Below are 24,254 nucleotides of genomic sequence, written 5' to 3' on the forward strand. Positions count from 1 at the left end.
TTCTACCAGAGGACACAGACAGCAAGTAAATATAAAATGCATCTGGTTGTCAGAAGTACCTGGAAGGATTAAATGGTCTATACAGAGGATAGAGTTAGGGCAGGTAAATGATTTCAGAAGAGTGGTCGGGCAGGGTGACATTTTAGCAGACCCAAAAGACATGAGGAGAAAGCCACCTCAATATCTGGGGGAAGAGTGTTCTGGGAGAGGAAACACAGTTCCCAAGGCCAGTGTCGTTGGAGCGTTTTGGGGGAATAGAGTAGTGGGTGAGGGTAGGGAGGTAGAGAGGCCGGATCGTAGCAGGCATGTGGGCTTCCGGAGGACTTTGGATTTCATTTTGAATTAGGTGAGAAGTGTTTTAGCAGAAAAGTGACATGTTGTCATTCCGTTTGAAAAGAACTGCCTGTTTGGGGGCAGAGAAGAGCTGTAGCTGGGCAAGAAGGGGAAGGGGGCGATCTTGTAGGAGGTGGTGCCAGTGGTCCGGGTGAGGGGTAGCAGGCCAGGCTCGCGTGCTGGGGGCAGACGTGGGGAAAGTGGTCAGATTTGTAAAGAGACTAGAAAGTAGAGCCACCAGGATTTGTCGATAGATTGACTATGAGGAGTAGGAAGAAAAGAATCATGGATGACACCACAGTTTTTGGCCCAACAGCTGGAAAAGGCATTTGCCATTTATTGATATGGGGAAAAACAATGGGAAGAGAAAGTGTTGTTGGAGAAATCAGGACTTTTTTTTTTTAGCACATGTTAAGTTTTGATGCCTATTAGAGACCCCAGGGGGAGGTGGGGAGTAAGTTGTTGGGTAAATAAGTCTGATGTTCATAGGATAGTTTAGGGCCTACATTTGCAAGTCATCATAAATGCCATTTAAAGCTCATGTGCCTGGATGAGTTGACCAGGGCAGCGAGTGTAAATACAGAAGGGGAGAGAGCCCCGCATTGAGCCCCAGGCCTCGCAGCCGAGAACGAGGCCTCCCAGAGGCCAAGGGAAGGAAGTGTTGCAGAAGGAAGGAGCCATCAGCTGTGTACAATGCTGGTGAAAGTTTGAGAAAGATGGAATTTGAGACTTGACCATTGGATTCGATAGGGTGGTGGGGGCAGGGGGCAGTCATTGGTGATCTTGACAAAGTGGGGTGTTGGTGAGAACAGCGTGATTCGTGGGCTCAAAGGGGATGGTAGGAGAGGAAGTTTATGTAGAAGATAGTCACAATTATCTTAGTTATTTTTGCTCTAAACCACAAGGTAATAGAGAAATGGGGCAGAAACTACAGGAAGAAGTTGCAGGTATTTTTTAGGCAAGAAATGCATCCAGCTCGTATGCATATGTGAGTGATCCAGAGAAAGGGGAATGCTGGTTGAAGTAGTGGAGGGGTGCTGGGATCTTAGGCCCAGATGAGGACCTGGCCTTGGGAACACAGAAAGATCATCCATCTTAACAAGAGGGAAGGCAGACCGTGCATAGAAAGTACTGGTAGGTGGGTTTACCCAGGCAGAGAGAGTGTAGAGGGCGAGTGCTTCTCTTTCTCAGTGAATGAGCAGCCAGGCTTCTTGCTTGTTACCATGAAGCAGACTTGGTCGTGGAAGAGTGGCAGGCTGTCCCGTGCTGTTGTCTCTGACACCCCAGTACTAGTAGATACAGGCAGCCCTCAGCTTCTGTGAGGGCAGGGACTGTCGTCTTGTTCACTTGGATCCCTACTGCTTAGCACGTGGCCTGGCACTGAGAAGGTGTTCTGTCTTCCCACGTCACCCTCAGGAGCTCATGCTTCACTGGCTTGGGGATTTGTGATAACACAGGCAGGACCAGCTATGGTGTTTGTGGGCCCTAGTGCACAATGGAAATGCAGGCCCGTTGTTCACAAGTAAAGAATTTCAAGACAGCACAGCAGAGCATGAAACTAAGTGCAGGACCCATCTGATCACGTGGCTCTGAGACTGAACAGATCACACATCCACAAAGCTGACCTGGTACACAGGTGCCAGTGGAATCTGATCAAACACGGCTGAAGGTCAGCAGACTCAGGGGCGCTGGCTGGGGGTACTGCTCCCTGAGAAGGAAGCATTACGTATTTACCTCTCTGTCAAAAGCTTAAGAAAGAAAGATCGAATCCAAACAGAAGCTACGCCCTTCACAGATTAACAGGGATGCACGTATAGGAGTGTTCTAAGAAAGCGAGCAGAAAAGAGCTATTTAGAAAATTTCACTGGTGGCGTCTCCTGAGTCAGAATTCCACCAAGTCACGGTGGTGGGAAGGGAAGGTGGGAAAAAGTGAAACTCAGCACTATGGGAGGTTGCAGTCCATTCTCAGGGTACCTGTGGCATTAAAGACCATTTAAAAAAATAAGAAAATCCTCCCCATTCATTCCCCAAACTCTGTAGTGAAGGGCACAATATAAATGAAAGCTTAGATCCGGTGCCAGGATAACATGACCTATTTCGTAGCTGCTTTGAGTTGATTTGTTTCAAAGACTGTTTTTAAAAACAGTATATAAAGACCTTTTTAAAGAAGTTTTCCAACACTGTTCCCCTTTTGTTGGGGGAAAAAAAGCAAGTTATCGGAATCAATGTGTGCATATGCATACTTTCTCTATTATGAGCATTTGTGTTCTGTCACGAGAATTCAGGCATGAAGTTTAGGCCACCCCTGGAATTTCTTTAGAGTTTTGAGAATAATAGGAATTTCAGTTTTCAACGCTGAGGATCTCCGACTATAGAGGTTGATGCCAGGCAGCCTTTTCCCCAACTGCCTTACGGCAGAGGAGAATCCGTTCTACAAGACGTTGTCAGAAGACTGGAGGTGGGCCTGGTAAGGAATATTTGTCAGATTCAGTTGTTGGAGGTCACTGTAAGTCAAGGAAAATCTAAGTGTTCAGTGTAAAAGGTTGTATGTGCCCCTTTTCCATTTGCCCTTTCACCTAACTTTCCTAAATCTCCTGGAGAGTGAACAGCTTGACAATGGCAGGCCTTAGAATTTTCCTTTTCTCAGAAACATAGCTTAGCTCATCACTGAGTGTCACTGATGTGCTTGCCTGCTCAGGTAGTTTGTGACTGTGTCCTCCAGGTTCAGTCAGCTGCAAAGAGCCAAATAAAAAGGTGTCCCCAAGGCCACACACCTGGAACAGTGCCCATCTTACAGCGGTTTCATTAGGCGTGGTGCCTGCACCGAGCCGTTCTGTTAGAGATGAGAACACAAAATCACTCCCAGGATGTATGTCTGGTGCCTGTATCTTACCCAAGGAGACCCTGTAATCTGTTTTGCATGTCAAGTTACTGTGTTCATGAGAAAAACAAAATCTTATCCTCTTCTGTCTTGTTCGCCTATTCAAGGTAGATACATTCTGATAGCACCATGGCTCAGCACCCTTACCACCTGGGATGGGGCCTTTAAAAAAGTACATATTAAATTCCTTCTCTGCTTATTATCAATTCCAAAAAAACGAGCACTTTGTTCTCCAGTTAGGTCAGCAACATGTTTCACATATTATCTTTACCACACAATTTTAACTCAATGTTTGCAACAGTTTGAAAGAAGTGATATCTGGGGCCAGCTTTGTGGCGTAGTGGTTAAGTTCAGCATGCTCCACTTTGACAGCCCGGGTTTGTGGGTTCATATCCCAGGCACAGACCTACACCACTCATCAGCCATGCTGTGGCAGCAACCTATGTATAAAGTGGAGGAAGATTGGTACAGATGTTAGCTCAGGGCTAATCTTCCTCAGGAAAAAAAAAAATTAAAAAGAAGCATTGGCATCCAGAGAAGTCAGACAACAGTCACTTCCTTGAATTTTGTAGTCCTAACAGAGTCACTTACTTGAATCTATTAGCAACCCACAATTACTTTAATGACTACAGTTTTATGCCCCCATAAGCCTAATCCGTTTTGTAAATAAAGTTATTGAAACACAGCTGTACTCCTCTGTTAACTTATTGTCTGTGGTTGCTTTTGCTCTATAAGGACAGAGTTGAGTCATTGCAACAGAGATCATATGGCCCACAAAGCCTAAGATGTTTATTATCTGACTCTATCGAAAAATGTGCTGACCCCTGCATTAGAGTTTACAAATAAACAAAAGGAGACTTAAAGTTAAATAGTGTGGGCAAGTCAGCCCCACACCTCACCATGACCTGTGTGAGCCGTACCCCACCCTCCCACCAGTCGGTTTCACTGCCACTGCCTCTCACGGTGTAGCTGGTTGAGAGAATTTCTGGGTAATTTTGATGAAATGCGGTTTTCACCTTGTGTGTTGATTACAGAACCCATCCCTGGATTGAGATGCAATCCCTTATTTCCTTATTTACCTTAAAGTAATCAGACTCAGTTATACAAAGCAGTTTTACCCCATAGGAAAACCAATTTAAAAAATTATGAACAGAAACATACCCAGTGGATGTATAGGATTCTCTTGGCCAGCAGCATCAAGCGGGTTCCATCTGCCTCCCTGTGGGACATGCCAGGGGGACCTTGATAGCCTGTCCTCATTGATTCAGAATTAACCTCTCTACATTCTTTCTTTCACTCTTCCTGATTTTGACTTGATATGACGCCTTTTAAGATGACTTTTACTTATACATGTTGCTTTTCAGCTTCGCAAAGTTCGGGGGTCCCTCAGTGTCAGTTGCCATCTGGCATCTTCTTCATACTCGCTGGTATAATTGTCCCATGTACTTTAAGGCTTGAGTTTCAAACATGATAATTTCTGCTCTTAGGGAAGTAATCCACCCTGTTCTTTTTATCTGAGTCCCCCTGTAGCAGCAAATAGAATATAATTATTGTTTACCATGTCTCTGGCTCAGTAAATTCAGATCATCTTTATAAGGATTTCCCAAGCAGCTCTGCACTTCATTTTGTAATCTGTGCTGTCTTAGCAGAGATTCAGAGTCTAGCTAGAGATAGGAGCCCCCCTGGCCTCAACCCACCGTCATTATACATGTGACAAGAGCTTCCTCTCCACAAGGAGTCCGGTTACTAATTGTGTTTCAGGGGAGCAGTCTTTCACCTCACTTAGACTTAGAAATGAGCAAGGAGGGCCTCCATCCTCCCAAAACACAGAGAAGGGGGCCCACAGGAACCCCGTGTTCCTCTTCCTTTACAACTACTGCCTTTACAAATACCAGCCTTGGAAAAGTGCCTGCAAATATTGAAAAGGGCTTAAAACTTTTATATAAATCAATAAAGGAATATAAAAAATTGGCAAAGGATTTGGACAGTTCATAGAAGGAAATAAAATTTTCAAGCACATATATGCAAGTATCTCCAACATCCCCCAGTTAGAATCACACACTCTGATTCTTCACCTAATAAAATAGCGACAACTTCTTTAAAACAGTGACAGTCAGTGTGTGGCTGTGGTAAAACTGACAGAATTTCTATTGCTACGATCCTTTTGAGAACTATTAGGCAATATGTATAAGAAAGTAGGTAACGTGTTGAGGGAGTCATGAGAAATGAAACTGGTGAAGGAGTTTGGACTGGATACAGGAGCCAGTAAACCCTGATGGTTTCTGAAAGTTGGAGTTGGCCAAGGTATTTAGATAGATTAGTCTAAAGGTGACTAAGAGAGAGAGACCAATAAGTAACAGTTAGAAAGATAGGGTAAATATTGTGCATCCGTAAATAATAGAACTTTAAAGCTAGGTAACCTAGGCTGTGTCCTCAATTTGACAAACAAAGAGAATGAGGACTGAAAAATATGGAGGTCACTTATGCAAGTCTCAAGTAGGAGTTAAGACCTCAGAGGAACTAAAGGAACCACAGGCACCTAGGTGAAATCTTCTGAATTCCAGTGCTCTGTTCTTCTTTTCAATATTGAAGGACTTATGGAACTCTTTGATAGTATTTACAAGTGTAGAATTTTAATGATCTTATGTAGATTTTAATATTTTATGATTGAATATGTAAACATTAACTTTTAAATAAGCTTTAAAAATAATTGCTATTTCCCATTTGTAAATATTTTGACTAGCTAGTGGAAATAATTAGGTAATCCTCATAGATTTAATAGAGTAAGAGCTAAGGTTGAGAAACACTTGTTCTATTAATTATCCATTTTTTTAATGTCTTTGCATTCTGGACTCAGTATAAAAAACTACTGCCACCAGATTCTGCCCTGAAAGAGTGAGAATGATGGATATTTGCTGAAAATGATTCAATCAAATTATTTATTGTCTACTGCAAACATAAATAATTGCAAAAATTGTATAATCCTATAGTAGAGATAAAAGTAATTTCAAAAGAGGAACCATGAATTAATTAGAGAGTTCACAAAAAAGATACTTGAGTTTGATCTTTAGGGGTTAATAGGAATTTCACAGACAGATCAGAGGAGTGCGTAAGAGTTCAGAAAAACATTCTAAGAAAAGGGAATGTTATGTTCACAGGCGTGAAACAGCATGGCACTTTCAGAGAACAAAGATAATTAGGTGTGTCTTTCTGAAGTGCAGACTATGAAGGGCAGAGAGCAGTTAGAGAGAAGGTTGTCAGAGCGTGATTCATTGGGACTTTTTCAACTTGGCTAACATCATAGAATGCTAGTGCCATGCACGGTTCTAAGTACCTTTAAATGTATGTTAGTTTCATTTTCTCTCACATATTCCCACTTTACAGATGGTGAAACCGAGTCATAGAAAAGGTAAATAACTTTCACAAAGCCATACTACTGATAAGTAGTGGGGTCATGATTTGAAATGTGGCAGTTGAGTCCGCAGCTCAATGTCCTGTAATCTATACTGTCCTTCCTTTTCCACACAGGGAGTTTGGAGCATTGGAGGGTTTTAAAGCCCTCTGTCACAGTGGCGCATATGACAGTTTAAAGGCTGTAGTAGCAAGCTTGGAAACAGCCTACTGTAAGAATTGAGGCAAAGAATGATGAGGGCCTGAACTTAGAACAAAAGTCTTTAGGGGGTAAAAGCCATAGGACTTACTCTTGATTTGATGGAACCAGTAAGGAATTTCTGGCTTAGAAAACTGGGTAGATCTTGGTACCATTAATCAGACTTGCTAACAAAGAAGGAGGATTCAGTTTGGGACAACTTTAGTTGTGGTGTCCATGGCATATTCAGATACAGAGGTCTAGAAAACAGTGGGATATTCAGGTCAAGAGATCAGAAGGTAGAGCTTTAGAATGGTTACCTAAGGGTGTTTGAAAACCTACTCACCAATGCTACCAACCACTGAGAGCCTCTGCTGAGATAAGAGGACCATAAAGGAAACTCTAGCGCACTGCTACTCAAAATAGAGTCCACAACTGGCTGCCTATCCACCAGTTTATTTCTAGTCCATGATAACGTCAGGGATGTACTTCAGAATGTAAGCAACTTTGTCACTAAGAACACTGTTTACTTTGGCTGACTTTTAAAAAAAAATCTTAGCAAGACTTTTTGATGAAGGAAGCGTTGCATTGCATCCTGATGCCAACTCCTTATTTTGTCCCAAAGCAGCACTTTCAGTGTCACTGATGGAGACAAGACTAACAGTTAAGCTTCAGGCAGAGGAAGAGGTCTCCAAAGAGACTGAGAAGAAATAGTGTGAGTGGTAGGATGAGAAGCAGAAGGAAGGGAAGTCAGGTTCTTCTAATGGTACATAGTTTAAAGGAGCAACAGCACAGCCACAGAGGTGTCAAATAAGAGTGAGGACTAAAAAACAATTATTAGATTTGACCATTATAGGGTCATCAGCAACATTTTAGGAGTTTTAACCCCGACTTACTCCTCTACCTTCTGCTGTCTCATTTTTATCCCACCAATATACCTAACAAATACTTCTCAGATCTGTACTTTCACCATGTGTACTAAAGACCTCTTTGGCTCTGAAATACTCTTGGATTCACTCTTCATTTTACTTTATCTCTTGGCCAATCTGAAGTTATTGATCCCTATCTCCTTCCTGAAATATTCTTTCCTCCACACACCCCACCCATCTTCCTCTGCCTATCCCTTCTACACACACTGTGTGTCTTTAATTACACTCATTTCTTTAATTATATTATACCTGGCATTAATTTCCAAGCCTAAACCCAGCCCACATTTCTTCTCCGAGTGTCAGAGCAATCTAACAGGCTACTGGACATCTTTACTTGAATGCCCACAGACTCTTAAAGTTCAATATGTCCAAAGCTGAACCTGAATTCTTACCTACACTCTTCCCTATAACCCCTTTTTCTTCCTACGTCCCATACCTTGTATTACAATCTGCATGAGCGTTATCTTTGACTTCCTCCTCCTACCTTATTCAGTTAGTTATTGGTTTTACCTTCTAATGACACTTCAAATCTGTAACTCTCCCTCCTCCCCACTATCTGCATCCGCACCACCATCATCCCTCACCTGGATTATTGAATTATCCTCTTGGATGGTCTCCCTTTCCCAGTCTTCACTTGCCTCCAATACCCTCACCAGATTGGAGCTAGAGTCATCTATCTAAAATGTAAATTTGATTGAATCACTCTCTCGTTGAATTCTTTGCCTGCCGCCCCAGCCTCATCTCTCTACTCTTCCTCCAGAGATTCAGGTCGGATTGATTTTTTTTCAGTTCTTCAGCATGCTCTCTGTCTCTGCACCTTCACACATGCTCGTGTGCCTGCCTGGAGCATGTTTACATTCCCTTTTTACTAGTGAGCTTGTCTTCCATCTTCAGGAAACTTCCATACCCCTGTAAATTTGAGTTATGTGGACTCCCTCTGTGGTCTCCTAGCATTCCTCCTTTCCCTTGTCATAACCCTTTCCACATTGTTTTGTGATCTCCTTTTTTTCCATCAGTCAGTGCTTTCCTTTGAATTTTAAGCTCCAAGAAGGCAGGAACCATATCCATTTAGTACATCATTATACTTCAAGCTCCAAGTACAGTGCCTAGAACAGTGTGAACATTCAATCAATGTTTCCTAAAGGATGTGAACGCTCTTCTGAGTTCTTTCACATCCATTATCTTAGCAGGGGTAAAGTTGAACAGTTTGAAGAGGATTTTAACGAAACCTGAGATGTTGGTGGATTAGAAGATTAAATTATTTGTTGAGTTGTTTTGCACTAGTAGGAGGAAGGAGAAGTTAGAGGCAGGAGAGGAGGTTAGGAGAGTAGAAGGATTTAATTCCACCTCATAGAACAAAGAGGAAGAGATTTGTTTAAAACTAGCTTGCATCGTTTAAATTTCATCTTCCTTCTAATAAATTGAGGCCTGTAAGGTAGGTTTGTGTGTGTGTGTTGTGTGTGTGTTAATATTTAAAGGTGTCAGATTGTCCATGTTTTAGGGCTTTTTATCTCTACCTGGAAAAACTTTAGATAACATGATTTAAAAATCTTCCTGTATGCTTTGCTCATTGAATTTGTTTTCTTTGAGGGGAGGTTTACAGAAGTGAGTAATCAATTTAATTATAGCTTTGCTATTTCCAAAACAAATTGAGATGGAATATATTTTTAAAGATTGAATGGGGTTTTTAGAGCCGAGATAAAGAAGTAAACACCAAGAAATAAAGGAATGGGCAATCAATAGGAAGATATCTAGGCTAAGAAAACCTAGGTAAGATAAGTTACTTTGAGGACAAAATTAACTCTAAACTATCTGGAAGTCAAGGCAAAAGACGGAATGTGATAGATACATCGCTTGATGTCTTTTGGCTTCTTCTCAAATATGAACTTCCAAAAGCAGGAGAGCTCGCAATTGAAGATAGACTTTGCAGTCAACTGCTTGAAGTACAGGTCGAATTTGATGCCAGCTGTGCCAGTTGCAAAGTGACTGCTTCATTTTGAAACTTTTCAGAAGATTGATATGTGTCCTGTCTCGGATGGTGGCTATATTCTGTATGGAGATGTAGATTGCAGAGTATTTAAAGAAAAGGAAGGCCAAGACTTTTTTCTCAAAATACAAGTTTGAATCCATTGAGCTGCTTAAAAACTTGGAGCTCCTAATTCTCTGTAAAATATGGAAAAGAGAAGCTTCATTTGGAAGGTCTTGAGGAGAGGATGCACAGTCATCTCCCTCTGCAAGCAAAGGATCTAATGTAGATTTTGAGATTTTGGCTTAACTCTGACCAGCCAGCACTGTATTCTAACAGTTCTACAAAACAAGCTAGCTCAAAAATGCTTCCCCAATAATTACCTAAACTGACCATTGAGCGGAGTTGTTTTGAACTTTGTGGCCGTAATTAACTAATAGGCTTGTAAGTCATTAAGGTGGTTTCTGGGTATGAGGATCATGTGTCCCGTTTCTATGAGGAAGTTCGCCATCTTGTGTGCTGTGGCAGAGGGCATGAAAAAGTCTCATCTAAAAGTGCTAGGAATCTGTTTAGGTTTTAAGGTTAAACAGGAGGTAAAGGCTGTTTCATCTGATTTAGAAATGGAATTTACTCCGTCAAAGTCCATCTGATCTACCTTGACTCAAGGCTTAAAATTGGAGGTGATACTGTGACCGCATGGTTTGACACATGGCTGGCCTTGTTGGTAGAGTCAAGGCTGATAGCACATTAATGAAGGTTAGCAGGTCTTCACCCATTCTCCATCGTTTTCTGTTTGGTGAAATGTAACATCAACAATGTCTCAGTAAGAATAATCATTCCTCATATTAGATTGGGAGATTCCAACCCATACCGAGTAGAGAAATCTGGCAGAGAGTTCTGTGGGGAGAGACAGCACAGAGGCTCAGCTGGAGTTTGGGAAGGTGGAGATTGTCTGATGAGTGAACTGGATGAACGGAGAAAAAACCATATGAAGGGGAGAGTAAGTGGTTTTTGGTTCATTCCGGAAACAGGCTAAGAATCTCTCCCCAACCCCACAACCACTGCCCAGCCATTCCTCTGTCCTGGTTGGGGGTTGTCCTTTATTTTGTGGTTTCTGTGTGATTATTTCCATGGTTTCTCTGAGGTACCCCAATGAATAATTTTAATATGCTGCCTGTTTGGGATTTGGGGTTCAAAAAGACCAAGACACAGGAAGAACCTGTGATGACTGCTGTGCAGAGTATGGGCATTGCCTATGCATCTGCTCTCCTTATTGATCACTCCCTTGTTCTCACAGAAAATGAGGGAGAAAATGAAGATTTTAAATTTTCAAAGAAAAATCTGCCTGGTGATTCAGTTTTCCTTACCCCAGAGCTGATTTTTCTTTTCATTTCTTTCCTTGAACCAGAGCCTTTTCTTAAGTTGGGAAGACGAATGTGTGGACATCTCAGTATGGCCAGGTGCTGTTGGTGGAATGAAAGAGGCAAATGTGGAAGTGGGGATGGAGGCACACTGTCTAATCATAGAGAACCACAAAGAAAATCTAGGCACCTTAGTACATCCTGTTGTCTCTCACCCTCAATTAAATTTTAGTTATTTCTGATCACACATTCCTTCAAAACAAGTCTTTAAAATGAAGTATCTCATAAATTATTTACCAATGCAAGTAACAGGTAATATAGAATTTGAGGAGAATAAAATGTACTTTACTCTTCAAACTTCCCTATGAATTAAAACAAGGTTAATCTCGGCACCATGGTGATAGAACCAAGAGATGAAAGGCCTTCCCGTATTTCCACAGAGTACAGTACAATCCACAGCCCAGCAACACCCATTAAAGATTCAGATTCCGATCGATTGCGTCGAGGTTCAGATGGGAAGTCACGTGGACGGGGCCGAAGAAACAATAATCCTTCACCTCCCCCGGATTCTGATCTTGAGGTATGTCATTGTCGATACCCAAGTAAATAACAAGGTGTCTCGTAGCTAAATGGTGATTCTGTATACCTGCTATGTAAATGACAGGGATCAGGGTCTCTAAATGCTTTAGTTACTGCCTTCTTTTCCATATTAACTATAAGTAAAGCACTTTTTCTCTTTTCCATATGAATTATAGGTAAAGCAATTATTTGTTTTCTCTTCCACTTTATATAGTAAAGCACCTGTTTATGTCAAAGAAAATATAATAAATTGTATAGTTCTGCTTGAACAAAATTCTCTTGTACTGCTCTATATGATTGCCATTTCAATTAAGTAAGTGTTGTGCTAAAAATGCTTAGTCAAATCCACTTTGAAATTAAAGACACACTTATGTATGCTGAGACGGGAAAACCTGGAATGTTCTAAGCTGAACTGGTAATCATCTTATGAGCCATGTTTTGGTGGAGTTCAAAAGCAGGAGGGATTAAATAAAATCTTAAAAGGTGGGAGATTTCATAGGCTTGAATCCACTGCAATTAAGTTGCTGGGTTTTGCCAAAGTGAAATCTGATGGGGGAAAACATGATTATTTTGGCTGAAAAGAGGAAAATTTTCCAGCAGAACCTATGTGTGTGAATATGTACCAGTGCAAGAGGGAATGGGAAGGAGAAAAGCAGGACTTAGAGGCCCTTTGTGGTATCTCAAAGACCTTTTTGAAATGAGTTCCTTCAAATTCCAAATACCCCAAGTGTATGTCAAGAGCATGTGTGATGTGTCCGCCTAGATTGTTAACTATCTGTCATCTGAAGAAAATGGGGCAGGGACAATCTAGAACCCATCCATTTGATACCAACCCAATAGGTACATAAGGTGAATAGATATGTACAGTTTTAGTTTTTATTTGCCGTTTTTTAATACTTCGCTTGATGAGACTAAAACATAAGATTAGTTATTTTAACCCTTCTTAATGGACAGAGAGCAGAGATAAGGAAAAGCTAAACTGAGTGATTTTTAATTGATTGTCCCTCTCTGTCTCAGAAGTTCAAACAGACCCACTTTAGCTCATTTGTCATTTCTTCAGAACTAAGACTGACAAGCTACTGCAGAATAGAAAGGATGCATATTATTTTTCTTTCCTCTATTTATATCATTGTTGCTAACATAATTATCCTCTTGTACCTCGTCTGAGGTTATATCTGAGAAAAGTTGGGAGATATTCTTTGGAACAGTTGGGTTTAAAAAAAAATTAGTAAATTCAGATTTTTCATTTGTCACCCATTTCAAGATGAACTTTTCATGTTGAAGTTAACTGAATAAAGGGTTCTCGGCCGAGGGAAAGACACATTGATGTGGTTCTTCCTTTGTAGAGAGTGTTCATCTGGGACTTGGACGAGACAATCATTGTTTTCCATTCCTTGCTTACTGGGTCCTACGCCAACAGATATGGGAGGGTGAGTACCAAGAGGCATCAGTTTTTAATTTCTTTAGGGTAAATATGCCTAGAATTGAAGTTTTTGTCCAAATGGGAATGCAGTATAACTTTAAATAATAAATTTAAAATTCAAAAAGGAAAATAACTTGATTTATTGATGTAGTCAAATATATATGTAAGGCAAAAACATACGAATGAACAAAAGGAGATTTTTGTAGGTCCTTAAAAATGAGATAAACTTTGTGCAACTAAATTCCTTCTTATTTCAGACGCCAATGAATAAAAGTGATTGAATGCTATTCTAGGATGAAATATTCAATTATATAGATGACATAGAAAGAGCTTTTGTATTGTATTTTTTTATTTGCCCCACTTTTTTATTCTCTTGATTACCAACGTATTCAATGGAGCAAATATTTTACTTGCTATTGTCTTCAGTGATTAGCAGTGTTAATATTTTATTTTCAAAGCACCTATTATGATTGTCTTTATAAGTCCCTTTGCTATAGGGCTAAATTTACATGAATGGTATGTAAAATTGGGCCTCTGAATGACAATAGACCAGCACATCCATGTTTGACTTGTTACAATACTTTTCTTGGTGTTGTAGGTAGAGAATAATATTACAGACCACCTTCCATGAGTAGAACTTCAGTTTCAATGTTCTGCATTTGGATTTCCCCAAATTGGAAATTCTTTTGGAAATTCTTTTTGATATATTGCTTGGTGGTTTCATAAGCGTTTCCTACACAAAAATCATGTTATTTAAAGTGGCTTTAGGTAATTTCTGAAATTACCCTGTGAATATGATATTTCTCATTTTTTTCATCTTTAAAGAAATAATATTACAAGTCTTAGATCCTTGAAGCTATTGGTTTGGAGCCTTAGGAACTGAATTTTTGTTACTTGGTGACTCCATGTGTTGATCATAATTAAGTGTTAAAATTTATACCCATAAAATTTGCATATTCTCATTACAGATTGTATCCAGGTATTCGTTCTTTCGATAAATATATATTGAGTGCCTGATCTGTAGGTACAGTCTTGAGGTGACAGTAGGGGAGTTGTCAGTTGAGCTTCACAGCACAGCTTTTCTTCTCATAACCCTAAAGATACACCTAATCCAAAAAGGCTGGGAAAATGCACATTTGTAAGAGCAAGAGTATTTCACCGTTTGAATTTCTATTTAGAAATAAGCTATCTATAAAACACAGTGTGCCCCATCTTATTGTTAAACCAATTTTCTATGAGAAGAAGACAACAAAAATACAGATTATAAAAAATAAAGCCATAGAATTAATCATTCAGAGAAAGTCTCTACTTTGTGGCTAGAACATAAGAGGGATCAATAAATATTAGCTGCCTTGTTTTTTGTATTACTCCTTCTATTAATGCTATTTACTATCCCTATTTCTACAAAAACTGCTACTTACAGAACTAATGAAAGATTAATACCTGAAACCTCAATGTGTTAGTAGGAATGTAGTTCGTAGGAAGAATCTTGAAGATCTTCGTAGCCGAACCATTTTAATATCCCTACAACTAACTCCTAAGGAAGAAAACTGACTGGAACTCACAGGAAAGCGTTGAAAAGAGGATGCACTTAGAAAACCAGCATTTGAAAACCATCCTGAAAGTCTCAAGTCTTTAAAAGCTTTCTCTCTAAGAGCCAAATTGATGCAAAGAGAGTTGTTTTGATCAGTGCTCTGTTAGCCATTGAAAGGGGTCAGCTTAGAGTGAGGTGGTGAACATCCCATGACCTACTGACCTCGTGTTAATCTCTGGCCATAAATTATTGGTTTACACATGGAATTCACACCTAACCTAGAAACCACTGGCACCTTAGAATCTTTCATTCAGATTCTTGACATTGTCTAAACAAAACATTACAAACACCATGACTTTTATTTTAAGTGTCAACCATTAGTATTTAGAGGCTTTGTCAAGTAGTATTTTGATTGTTAGTTTGTTTAGTTTTCTCAAACTACGGCATGTGATAAAAAGTTTTATCTCCTACAATATCCAAAAGCCAGATGTCTATATTCTTTCAAGTATGGGTGATTTGAGATATTTAAATGTAAGCTTATCCTTCATTTTTAAGTTGATGGGTGTCGGGGAGAAAGTAACCTCAGAAGGCCTGGTTGGGAAAGGTCTTCCCTGGCATGACTGAGCCTGAGGTCAGAATGACCTGAAGAGACAGGTCGGTAGTGTGACCATCTGGAGAAAGAGTGTTCTAAGCAGAGGAAAGAGCAAGTGCAGAGGTAAGAAAGGGTTTGATGTTTCAGGGACAGAGAGGCCAGTGTGGCCAACCTTAGTGATGGAGATGCAGAGTCAAGAGAGATGTAGGCTGGGATGAGGACAGGTACAAAGGGCCTCCCAGCCATTCACAAGAGGGTTAAGCTCATTGCACATGCCATAGGAAGTCATTGGAGGACTTCAAGGGAGGACATGAGAAGATCTAATTTAGATTTTTAGATTACTTTGGCTGTGTGTGGAGAATTAATGGTAGGAAGAGAGGAGCAGGGGAACAGAGGTGGGGTTAAGGAGTGATCTGATGCACTAGCAGCAGAGATGGAGAGAACTGAGTGGATTCGGGATTCTACTGCAGGTAGAGAAATAGAATTTGTAAATGATTTGGATGGGGCTGGTGGGCAGTAAGTAATAGAGAGGAGTGAAAAGATCATTCCTCGGTTTTTGTCGTGAGCAACTGGGAGAATAGTTGCATATTCGTTGAGATGAGGAAGAACTAATTTGGAGGGAAAATGAAAAGTTCGGTGCTGGACAAGTTTGAGATGCCCATTAGACATCCACGTGAACCAAGGCAAGGAGGCAGTTGGAAGGTGAGCCTGGGGTCCAGGGGAGTGGTCAGGGCTGGAGAGGTCAAATTTAAAGTCATAAGTTCACAGCTCAGGTTCAGAAGCTCACCAGACACTCTTAGCTTGATTTCTCCCTAAATGTTTATGAGCACCTTCTTTGTGCCGGGCACTTGTGGTCGGCCTGTCCTCCCATTTCCGGGAGGCATTTCTTCCTGACAGGTTGACTTTTGAAGACATATTGCTGAGGATGTTGAATTGTAGCCTGAAGCATGCGAGAAAGTTTGCTTAATGTTCTCTTTATTAGAGAACTTTATAGTTGGGCAGAATTTGCTCTCAAATCTGACAGTCATGCACTGTAAAAATGTGTGATTCAACAAGGAATAACCAAGCTAATCAGAATGTCTTGCATCCTTTTTGTTCCCCCAGGGCACTGAGGAGAGAAGTCTTAAACCAGTTCAGGGGCAAGTTGCCTTTCTTGGAGGACAGATTTAGTGGTGTTCCTGAGCATTGTCAAAGGCACATGTGGCCGAGCCTTACTCTACAGGCATATAAAGAAATGAATGCCTGACAATGTGATAGCTGTTCTGTCTCTATGGGAACCAGATACCTGAGAAGCAGCTTAGTCACAGTAGCTTAGGCAACTCAGTGAGTAGCCCATTCAGTAAGGGGATACAGGATCTAGTTGATATAATGCAAAATTAGGGCATGTTACAGCAATATGTACAAAAAAAGTTTGAGAATGTCCCACCTTCCAGGTAATCCTAGCTGTGGGAAGCAGGCATATTGGTGTTATAAGGAAGTGTTGTTTTATAACAAAGCTGACGAGAACAAAAGGAGGGTGCTAGGTACAGTACAGGTCTGGCTACGGAAGAGAAAAGAAATAGCATATTAGCAGGAAAATGAAGTCTATGGGTGTTACTGTAAATTAAGTTGTTAATAATATCTGTCCTAGCTTTCTTCATTTAATGCACTTTTAAAAATTGCTTTCAAACTAAATCCAAATTCCCAAATTTCACTGAAGAAAACCAGTCTTGATTTTTTTTTCATTGAATGCTCTCTTTAAAATAGACAATATTAATCCAGTTGCTAATATCAAAGCACACACCCCAAACTTATATCTCAAATAAGTATTGTGCTGATGTTCCAAGCATGATTCCCCAAGATATTTGTACCCAAATGTCTTGTTTCATACTTGTTTTTTATTGTTGCGTAACACCTATGTCTTGTACAGATTTGGGCTAGAATAGGTCTTTTTTTATTGAGCCTTGCTCCTCATTGTACGCAAAAACCTAAACATGAACACTGAAGACAGCATGAAGCTTAGCATTTTTAATGGTAGGCCCTACTTATTAAGAACTTCCTATGTGCCCAGTACTCATTTAATTCAACATTAATGCTCTGAAACTGCTATTATGAAGCCCATTTTACAGATGAGGAAACTGAGACCTGGAAGAGGTTAAAGATGAAACGTGAAAAACGCTTAGCACCATGTCTGGCACAAAATAAATATTAGTTGTATTTTAGCGTAGTTGAACCTTGACTGTCAAAAAAGACAATATTTGAACCTGGCCTAGTGACCAGTGAGTGATATGTGGAAGCGTCTTTAAATATATGAAGTACCAGTATGTGACACCCCTTATGGTGTGATAGAAAGAGCATCAGATTTGAATTCAAATAGATCTGGACTCATAGCCAAGCTCTCACTTTTCACCTCTTTAACTTGGGCAAATTGTTTATTCATGCTGAGCCTCAGTTTCCACATCCATACAGCTGGCTACTTGACTTGCAAAATTATTTTAAAAATTAAATTGTTATATTCAGTTGTTAAGTTACATCTCAATAGAGCTGGAGGGAAAAAAGATTTAAGTTGTGTCATGAATTTAAAGGCCCAGCACTGTGTCTTATTAATAGCAATAACCCAATAATAAAAACAGCCTATGTCACTGATTGATTTTGTATCTGCTGTCTAAGCATTTGTTTTATAATGCACCAGTCTTCTAGAAGGATCCCAATTGTCATGGTGAGTTTAGATCAACTACGTCTCCCCAGTAAGTGTAGTACTATGATCATTTAGTTCAGTGATGAAAGAAAAATTTGACAGCAATCTCTCTAGCCCAGTTCATCAGAACACTCCAGTTAGCTGGTAAAGATCCCTGTTCTTACCCTGTTTTAGGGTACAATGCTAAACTCCCAAGATCTTTTGAGGAATGACCCTCTTCCATGGTGACTGGTATGGATGCTGAATTCTGAGCATGGCGCCAATGCAGCCAGACGCCGAGCGTCCTCCGCGGATTGTAGAGGATCTGGTTACTTAAACAGAATGATCTCTCCTTTGGAACCTCCAGACTGGGGCTTGGCAAACTTTTTTGGTAAAGGGTCAGATAATAAATATTTTAGGCTTTGTGGACCATATGCCTGTCATAAATACTCAGCTCTGCCCTACTAGTGCCAAAGCAGACACAGACAATCTGTAAATGAATAAATGTGACTATTCCAATGAAACTTGATTTATAGTTCCCAAATTTTGAATTTCATGTAATTTTCATGTGTCATGTAATATTATTCTTCCTTTGGATTTTAAAAATCTAGACCAGGAGTCTAGACCAGAGATTGACAGATCCTATCCCATAGGCCAAATCTGGTTCATGGCCCATTTTTGTAGGCCTTTCAAGCTAAGAATGTTGTTTAAATTTTTAAAGAGTCATAAAGGAAAAAGAAGGAGAATGTGTCTCAGAGACTGTATATGGCCTGCAAAGCCTAAAATATTTATTGTCTGTCCCTTTAGAGAAAAAGCTTGCCTGCCCCTGCTCTAGATCATGCTCTGAATTTAGGGTGATTAGTTTTTCTCCTGCCTTCAGGGCACCAGACAATTCAACGACAGCCACACTATGGTCAACTAGACTAAACTCAGTGTTGGCATCATGTGTCTGTATTTGGGGTTCCCATGAAGCACAAGCCAGCACATGATCCATTAGGGTAGATGAAATGGCTGTAACAAAGAGGCCCGAATGTCATGGCTCCAACACAGTAGAAATTGCTTTCTTTCTTATTTAATGGTCTCAAGTGGATCTTCCAGATGGCTTGTTTTAGGCAAGGTTTGGTAGTGCAGATAATGATTGTGCCATCTCATCACGTAGCTTCTGAGGCTTCTGTGATCATTGTCATCAGCTTTCTAGCCTCCAGGGAGAAAAAGCAGGAGGAGTATGAATGGGAAGCTTTCTGAGCTAAGCTTAGAAGGGGCACTAACCTCTGCCCGCACGGCCCAGTGTAGGGGAGGCTAGGAATGTAGCCTAGTTTTGTGCCCCGGAAGAAACAGAGAATGCGTTTTGGTGGATGGGAGGCAGTGGCAGCCACAGTTCTCAGTTAAGAACTATTTGACAAATGAGTGGGACCCAAAACACACTTTCAAACCCTCGTGGTGCCTCTGGCCATCCCAGCAGAGCAGGGTCCAAAGGTTCCGTGACAGGTGTGCTGAAGAGTGATGCGGGGCCAATTCAGTCCCAAAGGATGGTTCCCTGATTTTATTCTCTTCTTTTATATCAGTGCCAAGTTAGGTCAAAATGATGAAATAACTTATGGTTCCTAGTATAACTTTTGGATACTGTAGAATGACATGGAATCTAAACTCTCAAAACGAACAAACAAAAACTTTTTTTTTTTTTGAGGAAGATTAGCCCTGAGCTAACTACTGCCAATCCTCCTCTTTTTGCTGAGGAGGACTGGCCCTGAGCAAACATCCATGCCCATCTTCCTCTACTTTGTATGTGGGATGCCTACCACAGCATGGCTTTTGCCAAGTGGTGCCATGTCCACACCTAGGATCCGAAACGGCGAACCCCGGGCTGCCAAGAAGCGGAATGTGCGAACTTAACCGCTGCACCACCGGCCTGGCCCACAAAAACATTGTTTTTGTGTTTGTGACTATCAGAGGGACTTCCAGCTGAAAGAGCCTCGTTCATCCCTTTTCTTTGCTCTTCTCCTGACAGTTGCTCCCTTTCCTTCTAACCACCAGCCCCTTCCTCCTAGCTGGCAGTAATATATAAGTAAAATGTATGTTCTTGCCTCCTTATTGAATAAACCCTTATTTTTCTCATTCAGACATGTAAAAGGGAATGCAGTAAACAAAAACATGAATCCTCACAGCTGGCCTGCCACCACCAGCTTTGGGCCTCCCTTGCTCTGTGGCCTTGGGAAAAGCGCCTTGTATCTCTGAGTCTCACTTGTTCAATCTTGATCTTCCCATCTATAAAATAGAAGCAATCACAGGGCTGTTGGGAGAACAATGTAAAGCACCTAGAAAAATAGTCATAGACACTCTGTAAAGAAGAGCTATTATTGCTCACTTTGGGGGTTCAGAGGAGGAAGTGGGCAATAGTGAATATTTTGTTGTTCCAGGTGGCAGAGAGGGATAGGTGGAAGCAGAGTGTTACCAGTTAGGGAAAAGTAGGGAAAATGGCTGGATATCAATAAAATGTCTTTAGAGGATCAGACTTGCAGAAGCTGTAGCAGAAAATGTGTTGAAATGGTAATAAAAATACCACACCTTTGTTCAGCTTTTATAGTTTACACTACTCACATTCATTATTCAATTAGTTCCTCTTTTTTTCCCCAATAAGGAAACTGTGTCTCAGGAAAATTAACTGATTGGCCCAAGGAAGCTCATCTATTAACTGACAATACCTAGGAGTATAATCTAGTCTTGCGATTGGCCCATCGTCCTCAAAGGAGGGTTGCAGGGAGCCTTGAGTGCCAGGATTTTGTGCTGTAGGCACGAGGATGCCATGAACAATGTTAAAACAGTGGAGTGACATGATGGAAGTGTACAATTGGGCAGAGTAATCTGATAGCAGAGAAGATTATTGCAGTCCTCCTGTTAGAAAATAATAAAGGCCTGAGAAAAGGGCTGTAAGACTAAGAAGGAGAGAGAGATAGGAGAGTGGTTACAACTGAAATCTGGGTCAGTCTTTGGATTGGATTCAGCTTTGAGGCCTTTCGTTGGCGCTGCGTGGGCCCCTGCGTGTGCATGTTGAGGCCGATTTGGCCACGTCTGCTCTGGCTTTATCCTTCCTCCTCCCTCTCTGTACCACTTCTTGGCGGTTGTCCCATGTTTGGGATTCATTGGGTTTTCTCTACAATCAAAATTAATCTTTGGAATGGTAAAGTTATTTCTCTTATTCTCTACTTGGGTATTATTTTCATGCTGTTGAAAGGGAGTCTCTTAAGTAAGGAGAAAATTAAAGCAGTCAAGTGTCACATATCTAATCAGTAAAAATGACCTGGTTAGCCCCACCACAGGTTTGGGTTTTTTTTTTTTAAATCATTCAGCCAGTTGTTCAACCATGATTTACTTTTTCACGTGTATCCTCTGTCTCTCATGATAATCCAGATTATTTCTTAATTGGCATCAGAACTACGCCCAGCTCCTAAAACTTGGCATTTTGTGCCACCTGTTCACTGATAGGGCTTATAAACTTGCAAAAAGTTAACGTTCGTTGATGGTATTGATAACTTTAGAGAAGTCGAAAGAAAACTGTGGAAAATTTGGGTCTCATAGATTGTACATATCATTTGCATAACTCTTTTAGTAGCATTTTTTAAAAGAAATAACATTTGGGAATATATTTTTTTCTTCCCTCTGATAAGGGAGCTAATTTTCTAATCTTATCTTTAATCCTTCCCTTGTGAACAGCCAGCATGGGGCCTTGAAGATAAGCCCCTCTTGTACTCAGAGTGCCCAGTCCTGTTTTGCAGCTTTGTTTTCCCCAAAACAAAAGATCCTGAATGGGGAGAATTTTTTTTTTTTGAATGACATCCAGGCCCTGTTTGTAGCTGTAATATTAGCATTCTAAATCAGGAATTGTTTAAGGGGTCCAAAACAGGGTATTTTTTTCTTTCGTTTGATTGATACCGCCCAAAGATTTGTTGTTGGTTTGAGCATACTTTACAAGATTTTCACATTGACCCACAAATCCTCATAAACCTGCCCACATTGTTTGCATCACACCTCACTGGGCCACCACAAGTCTCAGTAATTGCCTGCCGCTGGAGGCCTAGCTGCCTGCATAGGATCTCCTGCAGATAAAATTGAGGAACCTTATCTTTTATTCCACAAATTCGAAATGTCATAACATATCCTGAGGAACTAGTCATACTTCCTTAAGTAACTGAACCATCTTCTAAAAGCTCGTTCTAGCCTGAGATTAGTTCTTTAAATATCAATTTTTTAAACATGAGATAGTCTACTTTTTGATCCAAAGTAGAATAGCAATTGCTTGCACTTTGTGTAGATTTGATCTCATGGATGTAATAGGGGATGTGTTCGAACAGGAGAGATGCAAAAGACATTTATCAGATATTTAAAATGGACTTTTAAATTGAAAATAGTAATAGATAAAAAGAAAAATTCATTTTTTTTGGCTTTTAGTAAAATAAACCCCCAACACAGTCACTACTTTGTAGAACCCGATGATGCTGTAGCTATCTAAAATTGGAACAGTGACTTAGGTATTAAAATATTTCTTAAGGGTCTCAACTTAAAAAATTTAAATTGGACAAATTTATGTTGCTTTATGTGTTTGCTTGGTTTATTCTACTGTTAAATTTTTTGCTTTTCAGTTTATAACAATAAGATGATAAAAGGAATAAAAGAACAAAATGTTCAAGGTGTGTAAATAGTAACCAGAGCTACCTTAAAAATAAGGACAATTTTTCTTTTACTGCTTTGCTAGCATGTCTAGGCAATAAAAAGAAATTGCTTTCTTATTAACATTTGGTGCTATTTTTAGTTCTTATAGTAAAACTGAAATGACTTATAGTTATTCTTTTTGGACTACAGAAGATCTAATGAAATATTTGGCATTTGTGACATTGTTAAACCAAAACTAAAAAGCTTGGGACGTATCTTTTAAAACAGTTACATAAAAGGAAGAGATATTTTTATGGTTAGATGAATGGTTAGCTTTAAGGTTTCTAGAGAAAAGAGAAAGTATTTTATTTTTATACTCAGAACAACATTCTGGATCCTATTCTAAAACCCCCAAATGAGATAATCAGCTTTTCTTTAAACTTTCTATTTTGAGGTTCAAAGGACCATGGACACTCTGAGCCAAAAGTAGAATTCTTAAGAAACTAAGTGAAAATGGGTTAAGAAAATCATTTTTGAGTCATCCTCCATTCTGCATGTGGGGGTCACGTTTGCCATTAAAAATAGATTAAATTCCTTTGAAGCTGGGAAGTCAGAGCTGGGAATGAGTGGAGACCACCTTGCCATGCTTACTTGAAAGACAGTTAAGATCAAATGTCATGTAGAAATACTGGAATTAGCAGTGCAGTTGGAACTATAATATTTCTCAACATAAATGGACAACAAAATAATCTGAGCAGCCTGAACTTCAACCTGGTCACTGGAATAAAGCAAAAGTCATGTAAGGAATTACCCTCTGCCCCTCCTCACCAGGAACCTGGAGGAATTCACTGTGGTGTCCCTAGTGGGTGACATCCCATGCTAATACCGTGTGCTGTCTATATTAGGACTACCCCACATTCAAGACTCCATCAAAAGGATTTGTCCTAACAGAAGTAGTAGATGGGGCTCAGTATCTTAGCCTTCTAGCACATAGTAGTTTAGTTGTGCGTAATGATCATTGGAAACGTCCAGGAAGTCATTTAGAAAATTGTACACCAAATGGCACCCTTCTCAAATTGCACACACAAAACCTCCCGTGTTATGTGGTCTATAGTGCCCAAGACACACACCTGGCTGCACCCCTCTCCTGCCTGAGTCACTGTTTGTTTCCTGGCCTGACACTAACGAGTCGTTCAGAAAGTCAGTCTTCCATAATGTGTTGAATACATACATAGTTGTGTAGTAGGTACCTGGCCATACTTTCTGCCTTCAGGGAACTTATAAATTAATAAAAGAGGCTGTTAATTGGGGATGAATGAATCTTCACCAGCCATCCTTCATTAGGGCAAAACTGTTCTGAGCTAACACCACTCTAAATCCACAAAGGGTGAAACCACAGAATCGCCAAAGGAATAACGATATTAAAAGGAAACACGTCTCCCTGTATTATTCATGACAAGCTTTCTCTAGTAGCTGCACTCATTTAGCTAGTAAGAAATAGCCGATGATAGGATGTCAGATGGCAACACTAGCCTTGTGGATCAGAAAAAGAAATCAGGATCCACAGAAGCTGACCAACCAAAAAAATAAATGCCAGAGGCCCTAAATGAGATGCTTCTAGGGTTTCTGATATTCTTAAATTACACTGGGAATTCTCCTTTGCAGCTGATCAGCATTGCAATGCGACACTGCTACTCTTATATGTGTGTGATGTAAGTCCTGTGGCTTCAATTATCAATGTAGGAGTTCCTCTGGTTTTCTGGA

At 40.2% G+C, this 24,254-nt stretch overlaps 1 protein-coding gene across 31 annotated transcripts in view; it reads left to right on the forward strand.

Moving 5' to 3' along the window:
- The window catches only part of EYA1 (EYA transcriptional coactivator and phosphatase 1), a 321,217-nt gene that overhangs the window by 237,829 nt on the left and 59,134 nt on the right, over window positions 1–24,254 (forward strand). For all 31 annotated transcript variants that reach the window (XM_070221423.1, XM_070221430.1, XM_070221427.1 and 28 more), the window contains 2 exons: window positions 11,500–11,639; window positions 12,985–13,068. In XM_070221423.1, the coding sequence (XP_070077524.1) occupies window positions 11,500–11,639; window positions 12,985–13,068 (224 nt within the window). The remainder of the gene's footprint in view (window positions 1–11,499; window positions 11,640–12,984; window positions 13,069–24,254) is intronic.

The sequence above is a fragment of the Equus caballus genome, chromosome 9, assembly GCF_041296265.1.
Source record: "Equus caballus isolate H_3958 breed thoroughbred chromosome 9, TB-T2T, whole genome shotgun sequence".
In the NCBI taxonomy this organism is placed as follows: Eukaryota; Metazoa; Chordata; class Mammalia; order Perissodactyla; family Equidae; genus Equus; species Equus caballus.